Genomic DNA, 13,466 nt, shown 5'->3' on the forward strand with positions numbered 1-13,466 from the left:
GACGGATAAAAACTAGACTATTAGTGGTGAGCACAATGCAGTCTATACAGAAACTGAAATATAATGATGTACACCTGGAATCTACACAATGCCATAAGCCAATATGACTTCAATAAAATAATTTTTTAAAAAGATAACTCACAACAAAATATATCAGGTACTGAAGAATTCTGCAGTATAAAGTGAAGCTCAAGCTCATGTTGGATCATATCATAGTTGTGAGGAATAAGTCCTTCAGAAATGTATCTAATTAGAAACAGTCAGAAAAATAACATGGCAAATGGCTGTGCCTAGAGAAATGAGATATCCAAAGAATTAACATTGCTACTGAAATGAGCAGAGCAACTGCGGAATATGCAAATGAAGGGGAGGAGCAGCTGACTTGATTCTCTTGTCCATCTGATGAGGGAAATGGTCCCCATAGCGTCACTGCTCGTCATTTTCTGTACGCTCACGCCTCTTAGGTCTGATGAAGGCTGCACATTCCTTGCAAGTGTGGTCTGTATATTCCTTACCCCTGCATTTTCCACAGCACCCAGGACTGTTTTAGGCACACAGTGAGCCCTTGAAAATATCTCTGCTGTTCCATCGATGACACTGATGTTGTCTTTGCTGCTGCCGATGCAGACAAAGGAGATCAACTTTAAAACCTGTGAACCGAGGTTTAAAGGGTCCTCCTGGAGCATACAATAGACAAGGTGCTCTTATGAAACTTGGTAAGGCATCTTTACACGTCGGGGAAGGTGGGCTGTACAGGGAAGCACACAGATCTGAGGTGGAACCCCACTCTGAGCATTTGGGTCCCTGCTCTTGGGCAGCCAAAACTCCAGGTTACCATAATGGTCTTCGCTAAGGGAATAAGGCAGCAGAGGCTAAGAAAGAGAGGAAGAGCCACTGAGGAATTTAAATGTGGTTGAGCAAATTTCAAAGACACCCATCCATTCATCCTTTCAACCGTTTGCACTGAGGACCTGTTGTACGTGAAACATTGTTCTAGGTACTAAGAACCCCATGGAGATGAAGAAGCAGAAGCTCATGGTCAAGAAGCTCATTGTCAAGTAGGGGCACAGACAAGTAACCAGCCATGTGACAGGCACCATGGAGAGGGTGTGAGTACAGACATGAGGACCAGCCATGGAAGTGAAGGGAAATGAAGCTGAGTGTTGATGACTGAGAGGGGCCAGGTGACCAGGGGAAAATAAGAATGCCAGGCAGAGGGGACAGCATATGCAGACACCTGGAGGCCTGCGACACTGAGGCACGATCAGGGGACTGCAGATTCCTGTGCTAAAGTGTGTCATGCTCAAAGACAACAATGAGAGACGAGGTAGGAAACACTTGTACTCACAGTGAGGGGTTTGGGTGTTGACCACCTCAGGATTGAGAAGGTTATCTGAATCTCTGAGTCCCAGTTTCCTCTTCTGCAAATGGCACCAGGGTGCCCACCTGCAAGGCCCCCCCACCCCCGACCCAGAAGAGAATCATTTGCAAGGGATGCTCCGGTGGCAGCAGCCTCCTCCCGCAGCTTGCCCTGAGCCCCAAGCCCCTTGAGCCTCCAGGCCCTTCTGTATCCTCTGCCCTCAGCCTCAGCCCAGGCGTCAGACAATGGTGAAGACAAACCCATGGCCCTGTGACAGCCAGCTCAGGTAGTGATTGAGCCACCCACCAGACCTACACTCTCACCAATGCGAGTCCTTTAGCTTTTGAGGCACGGTCGATGCTGTTTATCTCCTGCATGAAGGCATCACAGATGGCCAGACAGATGGCCACGCCCTTCCCATCCGAGCGCCCGCTGCAGCCCAGTCTGTAGAGCAGATGTGGGTTTTCCCATTTGGGGGAAACCTCGAGGCCTTGGGTCAGTCCGTGCACATACATTTATGCCTGCAAATCAGGTCTATAATCAAGGGGAAAACACATCTTTGTTAAATCATAAGTGCAGTCAATTTCCCCTCCACTGTTTACCTCTTCTGTTTTTTATTTTGGTTTGGCTTGGTTTCTTAATTGAGGTTACACTGATTTATAACATGGCGTAAATTTCTGGTGTGCATCACTATATTTTGACTCTGTAAAGACTGCATTGTGTTCACCACCAAAAGTCTAATTTCTATCTCTCACCATACACATGTGGCCCTTTACCCCTTTCACCCTCCCCTCGCCCCCTTTCCCTTAGGTCACCACCAATCTGTTCCCCATATCTATGTGTGTGTTTGTTTATCTTCCACATATAAGTGAGATCATATGGCATTTGTCTTTCTCCGTCTGACTTACTTGACTTACCATAACGCCCTCAAGGTCCATCCACATTGTCTCAAATGGCACGACTTTGTCTTTTTTTATGGCTGAGTTGTATTCCATTGTATATATTACCACATCTTCTTTATCCATTCACGTGTTGATGGGCACTTGGGTTGCTTCCTCTGTACCCCTTCTAAAGAAGATGAAGCGTACTCTACTGGGCCCCCCTTTGTTGTGGAAAATCTCAGTGAGTGGGACCCCCCCAGGGGCCAAGGTTACCCTTCAAACTAAAGGGCCAACAAGACAGCCTGCTCAGGCTTCAGGGGGGCTTAGAGAGGAGGGGCGAGTCACAGGGCGGCTTTGGGGTGCCGAGGAGATTGACAGAGGGACATGGGAAAATAGATTGCTTAAGAGGTTCAGCTGTGAATAAGGGGGTGCTGCCTCATGAACCTGTTCTTTGACTTCAAGACTTTTTGCCTCTTGTCTTCATGCTGTTTGATTGCATCACGTAGTGACGGGATCCCCTGGGTCCCCAGGGCTAAGGCTGGCACTGCATGGACGGTGGCTACTATTATTCGCATGTCGCTTGGGAATCTCTGTGCTGACTCTCCCAGGCGTGAGCTCCGCTGCTTCCCCTTGCCTGTCCAGGCAGCGCCCTCCGGACCCCGCTTCCTCCCACTAGCCTCTAGTCTCTTTTTTTTTTTTTGAGGAAGATTAGCCCTGAGCTAACATCTGCCGCCAATCCTCCTCTTTTTGCTGAGGAAGACTGGCCCTGAGCTAACATCCATGCCCATCTTCCTCTACTTTCTATGTGGGATGCCTACTACAGCGTGGCTTGCCAAGCAGTGCCATGTCCGCACCCAGGATCCGAACAGGCGAACCCCAGGCCACCAAAGCAGAATGTGCGCACTTACCTGCTGCGCCACTGGGCCAGCTCCTAGTCACTTTTTTTAATTGTAATTCACATGGACATGGCAAGGGATCCTGTAACCCAACTACATTGGCCCGTTCCAGCTTCCTAGTAGGGGAAAAGCAAGAATTGGGAAAAAGATATGAGAATTGTGTATTATCTATGTTATAAGAAAAAATGGCCTCCTTAATTTTACACAATATAATAAAACCCTGAACTAAAGTGTACCAAGTAACTAGTAGGTTACTAATGAAGAGCTGTTACCATTCATTAAAAAATAAATAAATGAAGTGGCATTTCTCACCTTCAGCAAAAGATGTGCATTTTGGGATCAGTTCTCCACCACTGGAAGAAGCTCACAGGCCACCAGGGACCCCGGATGATATCTTTGGGAATCCTCGGTCTGCCCCAAGGAGCCTCCCATCCAGGGACTCTCCTGCACAGCCTGGTCATTTGCAGCATCCAGCGGGGTCTCCCTCGTGCATCCTCAGAGCTGACACAGCCCTCAGAGTGCACATCCACCACCAGCGGTCACCGCAGCAGAGAAAGTGATGGGCCAAAAGCAAGAAGACCCCCTACGGAGCAGGAAAGAGAAGCCCCGCCTACTCGAGGGTGTCTGCCCTCATCCTGTGGAGAGCTGTTTTGGAGATGTACAGATGTGTCTGTCTCTGGAGTTCGAATCTGTGTAATCACGGGGGTGGCTGGCACTTCAGTGTCTTGGTGGTCACGCGACACTGGTCATATCAAGTAACCATTATCACATCAGAGCCCACAGGAGTTATAAATACACCACCGCTGAGCTCCAACTGGATGACAATTGAGTAATGACAATAGAAATAGCCCTCACTCCATAAGACCATCTTTCCCCTTCCTGAAGAACTTTTCTGAAGTCAGCGGCATTGCAATGGAGAGACGGCCAGAGCCAGTGAGGGGAAAGCTTCAGATCTTTCAGAAGATGGACAAAGAGCCTCAAGCTAGTGCCGGGTCCCCAGTGCTGGAGTACCACGCTGCCTTGGTCACAGGAAACCTGGACCGCCTCAAGCCCCTCATGGACCAGTTTTTCCAGGATGCCAACGTGGTGTTTGAGATCAAGAAGGATGAGATGGAGTGGCAGGTGAAATCTACAGCCACGTTTGGCCCATCAGGTACCCTCACTCCTTTAAAGCTCAATTATTTATTTTTCAGGAGCTACTAACACTCCTGTGAACGTATAGCTCCCGTGTGTAGACTGCTCCCGTAGACACTGCATTTAACATATGCGAGCAAACAGCGTCTATAAATGAAATTTGATTTGCATGAGTTTTGGGGTTGTAGGTGATGGACGTGAGGGATCGAATTGGAAAAGCCAAACTGATGCTGGATGTGCCTCTTGTCTTTATAAGAGCATTGGTTTGGGTGCTGATCTGCCAGTGCCTGCATCTGGCAGGCAGGGAGGTGGGAGATGGAGGAGGAACTTCTCTCCTTCGAGTGTGCCTGGAGCAGGCTCCTGGCGTGCAGCTCCATGCAAGGTCCTTCTATGAATCCGAGAACACCACAGCTACAGCGAGGTGGCTGGGGCCCAGCCAGCATCAACAGAGGGACGGCTCTCAGGAGCTGCTCCTCCTGGAAACTGGGGAAGCATGAGGATGGGGGAGATGGGGGAAAGAAACCAGAGGTCCTTAAGTCATAGATGTCTGAGTGCGTTCTTGCCACCTGAACACGGTCGCTGTGTGATGGGCAGGCAAGCAGACCCCTCAAGTGGAGATGCCCCCTTGCCCCCACCTGGGATGAATCGACTTGCTGACCACCAGGCTGCAGCCAGGGCTTTCTGGCTGGCATTCTGCATTGGGCACCCTTCCCCCAGTGTGTCCAGATGCAACACGTTTACCAAGAGTGTTCATGTGTTGGAATCCACAGCAGCCCTTCCAGACCAAGAGGATTCGAGATTCCGTGGTCAGTGAGCCAACAGCCAGTGTCCTGTGTCCCTGACTCGTGAGCCCTGGCAGGCAAAGAATGTGGAAGGTCCATTTCCAAAGAACTGACACCGTTCTGTTTATACCTCACCCTGGGAGAGGGAGCAAACCCACATCGCGGTCAAAGGCGGAGCAGCAGTGATAAGCAGGGGCTTCGAGGAAAGAAAATGCAGTTTGGGTCCGGGCCGCACCACCTCCCAGTGGAGGGCATCCCAGAGCCTTCCTGGACCTCCTCTCCTTCACCTGTCCCCCCAGGGGCGCACATCTTCCTCCAAGGGCTGTGTGATGATTCAACCAAGATTGCCAACTGTTTAAATGCTCGATTAACGTGGTTTTTTTTTTAATCACATATTTCCCAGCCTTCCTTTCTTCTTCCTTAATCTTTCCACCCCTAAGTGTGCTGTTTTCCTGTGGTGCACCTATATGACAGGAAGATGACAATGAAAGGACGTGAGCTGTTACCAAGGAAAGGGCAACCCCAAGAGCTAGTACTGGCCCCCGGCCTCGGTGCGGGCTAGGAAGAGAGGGTGGGCAGTGCTCAGGGCTGCTGGATTCTGCTCTTTCGGCTCAACCCCTGCCCAAGAGCAGAAAGGACCAGACCTCGTTTGGGAGCAGCAGCCCCACGTGCTCTGCTCTCTCTCGTGTGAGAACTTCCTGGTGACCAATTCCAGCTTCCCCTGAAGGAAGCCTTGGGGAGGGGGCTACACCCAGCAGGCTCACAGTGGCCAGCCCCTCACTACCACATCCATGATGGAATCCTGGCCTCACCCAGCTCGCAGGCCAAGGAGAGCGCTGGCATCGAGGAGCTGATGGGTAGAGGGATGCACCATGTGGGGAGAAGCCTATATCCAGGTTCCTCCTGGTGGCAGAACCTGGACCAGGGGCTGGGAACTATAAGAATTTGTTTCAGGCTTTCCGATGCGGAGAGCTGCCTCAGAACCCGGGTTCTCCTGATGGACTTATGGGAGCTCATTGCCATCTTCCTGGACCTGGACAAGGGTGCTGGCCCTAAGCTATGGCTGAGCTAATGCCCACCGTGACCCCTTTCCATCAGTCCATGGGAAGACTTGGGAATCCAGGGTGGGTGAACAGAGCTGCTGAGGGTCACGGGAGTTGGACTGGGGATTTAGCATGTCCCGGGGACTAGAGCACCTCCTTCCTGCCCCCCAACAAGTCTCAGGAAAACAAGAAGAATCGAGAAACAGGAGCTGGCCCCTGCAGGAATGTAGTTTATTGCTATCATCGAGGACTGTATCCATCCTCCCCCTCCGAATCAGACCCGGGCTTCACTGGGAAGGGCAGCCCGAATGCATGCAGGCCCACGTCCCCAGGGCTTCTGGCCACTACCATCCATCACCGGGACGACAGGCCCCCTCATTCCCCACGGGGTGTGCAGCCACCTCCATGCTGGGCCTTGGGGATGTGGAGCAGGCTGGAACTCTGCACCATGTGCAGGTAGGCAATTACGAGTGGTCTTTCAAAACTGCTCAGCATGGGTCCCCGGAAGGAGGTGGCCTGTGAAAAGGGTCCCCTCTGCAGCTCATTACAGCCATGGGATCGATTCTTCCATCATTATCAGAAGTCATTCCTGCCATATGAAATCCTGTCCCTTGAAGTGTATTCACCAGGGACTGCTTCCCCCATTTCCACGAGCGCTCCTGGCCGCTAACAACCTTCCACGGGCCTTTTGAAAGCCCAAAGTTTTCAGAGAAGTAAAATGGATAGCACCCGCTCCATTCATCCCTCAAGAAAAAGCAACCCTATACACACACGCGCACACACACACAAAACCCTAAAAAGCGCAAAGACACAAACCAGAATTGTGCTGAATGTGGACCAGCACATCAAAGCACGCTTCTGAAACTCAGCCACTTCCAAGAGGACTAAACTTTGAGTGCTTTTCTTGAGCAACCTTGGGGCTGCGCTTCAGTTTGTTTTGTCTGTTTTCTTCTCCTCTTAACGATAAAGGGGTGAGTTCAGGGCTTGACAAGAGAGAGCTGGATTCCAGAAAAATCCACAGCTCACTTTCTGCCCTCCGGCTGCCCCTAATTCAGAGCCTGGAAAATGTAAATTTCACACTGATTTTCCCATGGTCCACGCTGCCTGGTCAGCTTTTTAAATCTTCAAATCTTACCCTAGGCCCCCAGTCATCCCATATTTGGAAAAACCCTCTGGCTTCTGCATAGCCACCCTGAAATCTTTCTGGCTCAGTTTTGGCCTTGTCAATTTCCTTTTTAAATTTCTTTTCTCTCTCTCTGTCTCCATCTCTGTCTCTTTCTCGATGTCTCTCTGCTCCATCTGTGTGCATGTGACTCTCCTTCTCCCATCTTCCTGCATTGCTGTTTTCCCTTGATCTCTCTGCCCCTCTCTGAGTTTTTTTCACCTCCGTGTCCCTGGGCCTCGCCCTCTCTCTCTCTCATCCGTGCTTCTAGCTGGATCCCACTTTGTATATCTCGGTACATCCCCACCTGGTACCTACTTCTACGAGACGATTTCATTCTATTTCAGCCTTAATGGACACTGCCCTCCACCGGTGCCACCCACTCATCTAACCTCTCCCCCCAACCCCCCTCAGGCCTCTGGACCCTGGAGTACAAGCGGGAGCTCACCACGCCCCTGTGCATCGCGGCAGCCCGCGGCCACAAGGCCTGCGTGAGCCACCTGCTCGCCCGCGGCGCCGACCCAGACGCCAGCCCCGGCGGCCGCGGCGCCCTGCACGAGGCCTGCCTGGGAGGCCACACGGCCTGCGCCCAGCTGCTGCTGCAGCACCGCGCCGACCCCGACCTGCTCAGCGCCGAGGGCCTGGCGCCTCTGCATCTCTGCCGCACGGCCGCCTCGCTCGGGTAAGGCACAGCCCCGGCCTCGGCCACCGACCGGGGAGCGGGCCACCTCCGCGCCGGCCCCCGCCTCCAGACTCCTCCCCCCTTCCCCGACCCGCGGCCCCCGCCCCATCCCCGACCCCTGGACCCCGCCTTGGCCTCCTCCTGGGACCCCGACATTCCCCGCGCCCTGATCCCTCCCAAACCCAGACCCGGCCTCTGTCACCGCTCCAGGACCTGGCCACCCCCGACCCCACCTCCAGGCTCTGCTCTCAGACCTCGTGGTCCCCACCCCGCCAGTACCCTGACACCTCCCACCACCTGACCCCACCCAGACCCGGGACCCCACCTCGGCCAACATCACGGCCCTCGCCGTCCATCAGAGCCCCACGGCGGCTGCAGCGGCCGCTCCACCCGAGTTCCCGGCCCTGCCCTCGGCCGCAGGCCCCGGACCCCGACTCGCTCTTGGTCCCTACTCGACTCCACCACCAGACCCAGACCTTGGACCCTGGAGCCCTGATCCTGGTCCCCGCCCATCCCACCCGCAACCAACCCAGACCCTGAACCCCTCACCCGGTGCGCGGACCCCGCCTCGGGACCCAGACCCAGAACCCCTAGACCTCAGCCGCAGACCCCGCCACGCCCCGGGCGGGTCCTGGATCGGCCCCGGCCCCCGGACGGGTGTAATTAGCGCTTGATTGCGAGCGGAGGGGGCAGGCGCCACACCGCGGTAATGAGACGGGTGATCACCGGCCCGCAGAAGAATGCTAAAAGGCCACTGGCGGGGTTGGAGACTGAAAAATTAGGGTTTTTAATGATAATTTTATGCAGAATAATTGTCACAGTGTGACATAAATGGTTAGCTCCTCGGGCGGGGCTTCGGAGTCCCACCAGGAAGCCGAGCTGTGCCGGCCTTCGCGGGGGCGCCCAGCCCACCGCCCGCGCAGGAGCTGGGGTCCTGGAAGTCCTGCAGCTCTGCGTCCAGCCCCGCGCTGTCCTTGCAGAGTGTTTGTCCCCACGGGGTGCAGTAGGTCCCGGGAGAGGCGGCAAGGGCCACTGTGTCATTGCACAGGATTTATGTTTGCGTTTCTCAGCTTGCATTGTGTCGTCTTGACATTTCTTGAGTCAAAATGCTCTAGTCCTTGCCCTTGGGTTATAATTTCTTGGCCTTCTATCTCTGCGGTGAGGATCAAATGAAAATAAAACCACCATGTTAAGTGTGGGCAGGCGGGGCTACTGGGCTCTTAGTGACCAAGGCAGGACATCACCTACCAATATCACCTGAGTTCAGAGGGGGGACTCAGAAAGTCACATGGACCACCAAGCATCTTGAGAGTGACTGAAGGAAACAATGTCCTAACAATACATTTTTTAAAGCAGCTTCACCGAGGCGTAATTGACATATAGGAAGCTGCAGGTGTTTCAAGTGTGCAATTTGATACTTCTGGAGATAGGTACCCGCTCCTGAAACCATCCCACTGTTCTCTCTCCCGCTCCCCTTCTCCATTATCCCACTGATCTGCTTTTTGTCACTATAGTTTAGTCCAAATTTGCTAGAATTCTCTATTTTGTCTGGCTTCTTTCACGCAAGGTAATTACTTTGCGATTCACCATGTGGTTGTGTGTTTCCTTCATTCACGCCTTTTCCATGCTGAGCGGTATTCCGCGGTAGGGGGAAGCACAATGTGTTCATTCTTTCAAATGGAGAAAGACAGTGGATTGTTGCCAGTTTGGTGCTCTTACAAATAAAGCTGCTATGAACATTTGTGTACCGGCCTTTGTTTGTGGGTCTACACTTTCATTTCTCCTGGATAGATACCTGGAACTGGAGTGGCTGGCTCATATGATATGATGAAAAAGATAACCTTTTAAGAAATTGCCAAACTGGTTCCCGAAATGGTTGGAGCATTTCCCATACCCACCAGCAGCATCTGAGTGTTCTAACTGCTTCACATGCTCACTAATACTTGGTACGGTCACTCTCTAATTGTAGGCATTCTATAGCTGTGTAGAAATATCCCACTGTAGTTTCGGTTTGCATTTCCCTAGCAAGTGATGTGGAGCATCTTTACACATTCTTATGTGCCATCCACGTATTTTCTTTAGTGAAATGCCTGTTCAAGTCTTGTGCCCATTTTAAAAACTGGAGTTGTTTACTTTCTTCTTAAATAATTGGGATTTCTTATATATTGTGGATACAAGCCCCTTGTCAGAAATGATTTAGAAATATTATCTCCTAGTCTCTGGGTTATATTTTCTTCTCTTAAAAGTGTCTTTTGAAGAACCGAAGTTCCTAATTTTGATGGAGTCCAGCTGATTAACTTTTTTCTTAGGGGATTGTGTTGGGTTATTGTACCTTAAAAAAGTCATTGCATCACCCCAGGGTCACAAAGATTTCCTCCTATGTTTTCCTCTAGAAATTTAATAATTTTGTATTTTACATTTCAGTCTACAACTGAATTAATTTCTGCATACGGTGTGACGTATCAACTGAAGCTTTTTTTTTCCCTTTGCACGTGGATTTCCTATTGTTCCAGCACTATTTGTCAAAAAGCCTTTCCTTTCTCCACTAAATTGCCTTTGTGGCTTTGTCGAAAATCAACTGACTATATATGTATGGGCTTATTTCTGGACCCTCTTGTCAAATACACACAAGATAAGGCAAGGTCTGCCTGATTCAGCTGATAAAGACCCAAGGAGCCACTCTTAGATTCAGACCATTCATCACTCACACAAACAGCGAAAAGGAGAATAGCTAAAAGTGCCAATTCCTCCTGGTCCTCGTCCCACACACCACAAAGGACAACACCCAAACAAAGGGGGCCAGATGATGGCAGTGTGAGTTGTAAGATGCTGTGTCGCTGAGAAGCCAAATCTAGACTTCAGCTGAGCGGTTTTATAGCTTGCAGCTCTCTTCTAAGAGGGGCAAGGCAGGAAGTCCCAAACCTCATCGGAACCCAGGAGGTAATGAGAAACTGTCTCATGACAGAGAAGTGAGTGGACAATGGCCTTATAGCAGGTCCTTACAAGCCTTCCATCCAGGTGTATCACAGGGTGTTCTGACAAGACTTTGATCAGCAGTAGTTCAAGGCTATTTGTGTGACCTATGGGGATATATAAAATGTCGCCAGGACTCCATGGCAAAGCCATTCCTCTGTATCTCTATTCTGTTTCATTGATCTGTCTATTTTGACACCTATATCACATTGTATTGAATACCGTAGCTCTTAGGAAATCTTGAAGTCAGGTAGTATAACTTCTCGAGCATCATTCTTCTTTTTCAAAGTTGTTTCTAATCTAGCCTCTGCATTTCCACATAAATTTTAAAATCAGTGTGTCATTTTCTACAAAAAAGCCTGCTGGGTTTTGCCTGAGGTTGCTGTGAATATGTAGATCAATTTGGGGAGAACTGATATGATAAAAATATCCAGGAATCTTCCACCCCGTGAACCTAGTAAAGCTCTCCATTTATTTAAGTCTTAGTTCCTCTCAGCTGTGTCTTACAGTTTTCACTATACAGGGCTTGCACATATTTTGTCAGATTTATCCCTAAGTTTTTATTTTTTGATGCTTTTATAAGTGGTATTTTTTATTTAAATTTCTAATTGTGTGTAGCTACTATATAAAATTGATAATAATTTATTTTTGTATACTGATCTTGTATCTTGCAACCTTGCTAAGCTCACTAATTGTTCTGGCAGCCTATTGTAAATTCCATAGAACTTCTATGTAGACAATCGTGTCATCTGAGAATAAACACAGTTTTGCTTCTTTTTTAATACGGATGTCCTGTATTACTTTTTCTTACTTTATTGCACTAGATGGAACATCCAGTGTAATGTTTAATAGAAGTAATGAGAACAGACAACTTTCCTTATTCCTGATCTTAGAGAAAAGCATTCAATCTTTGACCATTAAGTATGATATTAGATGTAGGTTTATTTGTAGATGACCTTTTTCAGATTGAGAGCTCCGTTCTATTCCTAGTTCACTGAGGGTTTTTATGACAAATGAATATTAAGTTTTCTCAAATGCTTTTTCTACATATATTGAGATAATCATATGGTATGTTTTTAAGACTGTTATTATAATTATTTACATTGATTGATTTTCAAGTGTTAAACCAACCTTGCATTCTTGAAATTAAACCACACTTGGTCATGAGTATTACTGTTTTTTATAAATTGTTGGGTTTGATTTGCTGAAAATTTTTAAATATCCACATCTATGTTCTTGAAAGGTATTGATCTGTAGTTTTTTTCTTGTAATGTCTTTGTCTGGTTTTGTTATTAAAGTAATTTGCTGGCTTCAAAAATGAGTTGGGAAGTGTCCTGTCCTCGTCTATTTTCTGGAAGAGGTTGTGTAAAATTGTTATTATTTCTTCCTTAAATGTTTGGTAGAATTCATCAATGAAGCTGTCTCAGCCTGGAGTTTTCTTTGTCAGAAAGTTTTTAAGTATGAATTTCTTTAATAGCTATGCTCCTACTCAGGATATTTCTTTTGAGCGAGCTTTGATAATTTTTATCATTCACGAGATTTATGTCTTTCATCTAGGTTGTTGAATTTATTGGCATAACGTTGTTCCTTATTATCCTTTCAATAGCTGTAGAATCTGTCGTAATATCACCACTCTCATTCATAATATTGGGATTTGTGTCTTATTTTTTTTCCCTGATCAGTCTTGCTTTCAGTTTCATTGATTTTCATTTTTTGTTTTCTGTTTCATTGATTTTTGTTGTGATCCTCATTGTCCTCCTTTCTTTGTTTACATTGGGTTTCATTTGCTCTTCTTTTTCTGTTTCTTAAGATGAAAGCTAATGGCATTGATTTGATGATTTTTTATTTCCTAATATAGTCTTTTACTGCTATACATGTCCCCTTACATACTCCTTTAGCTACATCCCACAACTTTTAATATATTATATTCTCACTTTCAATCAGTTTAAAATACTTTCTCATTTCTTTTTTGATTTTTGAGTCTTATTTTATGATCCAAAATGTATTCTATCTTGGTAAATGTTCCATGTGCACCAGAATCAATGAATCTCGAAGACAAGAAAAATGAAGAAAACACTGCCTCAACGTGGCCTGATGTGCGGTGCTATGCCTGCGCCCAGGATCCGAACCCTGGGCCACTGCAGCAGAGCGCACAAACTTAACCACTCAGCCACAGAGCTGGCCCCCCATCAATATTCTTGATCTCTGCTCTGGTGTATGCTGCCATTGTTGGAAGTGTTCCATAAGTGTCAATTAGGTCAATTGGGTCAAGTGTCGATTATAATTGGGTCTTGTTTTTTATCCAATGTGATAGTCCCTGCCTTTTAATTGGGTGTTTAGATCATTTACATTTAATGTTATTTGTATATGGTTAGGTTCAAATGAAACATCTTGCTATTTTTTTCTATTTGTCTCATCCATTCTTTGTTCTCTTTTCTTCTTTTTCTGCCTTCTCCTTTATTAATTGTATATTTTTCATGATTCCACATTTTGGCTTATTATATATAACTTTTTGTTGTTTTATTTCAGTAGTTGCTTTAGAGTTTATAATAT

General features: G+C 48.2%; 1 protein-coding gene and 2 long non-coding RNA genes across 4 annotated transcripts in view; 1 reads left to right on the forward strand and 2 right to left on the reverse strand.

Moving 5' to 3' along the window:
• The window catches only part of ASB18 (ankyrin repeat and SOCS box containing 18), a 59,936-nt gene that overhangs the window by 15,431 nt on the left and 31,039 nt on the right, over window positions 1–13,466 (forward strand). The window contains exons 2-3 of one of the 2 annotated variants that reach the window (XM_046643017.1): window positions 4,168–4,290; window positions 7,673–7,940. In XM_046643017.1, coding sequence (XP_046498973.1) covers window positions 4,168–4,290; window positions 7,673–7,940 — 391 coding nt within the window. The remainder of the gene's footprint in view (window positions 1–4,167; window positions 4,291–7,672; window positions 7,941–13,466) is intronic. The other variant, XM_046643016.1, reaches the window with a different exon arrangement.
• Window positions 60–2,338, reverse strand: LOC124228476 (uncharacterized). Its single transcript, XR_006885724.1, has 4 exons — window positions 2,278–2,338; window positions 1,684–1,894; window positions 1,349–1,446; window positions 60–872 (listed from the first exon to the last, which is right to left on the reverse strand). It is a non-coding gene; the product is annotated as an uncharacterized LOC124228476 (long non-coding RNA).
• On the reverse strand, window positions 2,370–3,591 carry LOC124228477 (uncharacterized). Its single transcript, XR_006885725.1, has 3 exons — window positions 3,450–3,591; window positions 3,150–3,253; window positions 2,370–2,428 (listed from the first exon to the last, which is right to left on the reverse strand). It is a non-coding gene; the product is annotated as an uncharacterized LOC124228477 (long non-coding RNA).

Source organism: Equus quagga, chromosome 17 (genome assembly GCF_021613505.1).
Source record: "Equus quagga isolate Etosha38 chromosome 17, UCLA_HA_Equagga_1.0, whole genome shotgun sequence".
Taxonomy (NCBI): Eukaryota; Metazoa; Chordata; class Mammalia; order Perissodactyla; family Equidae; genus Equus; species Equus quagga.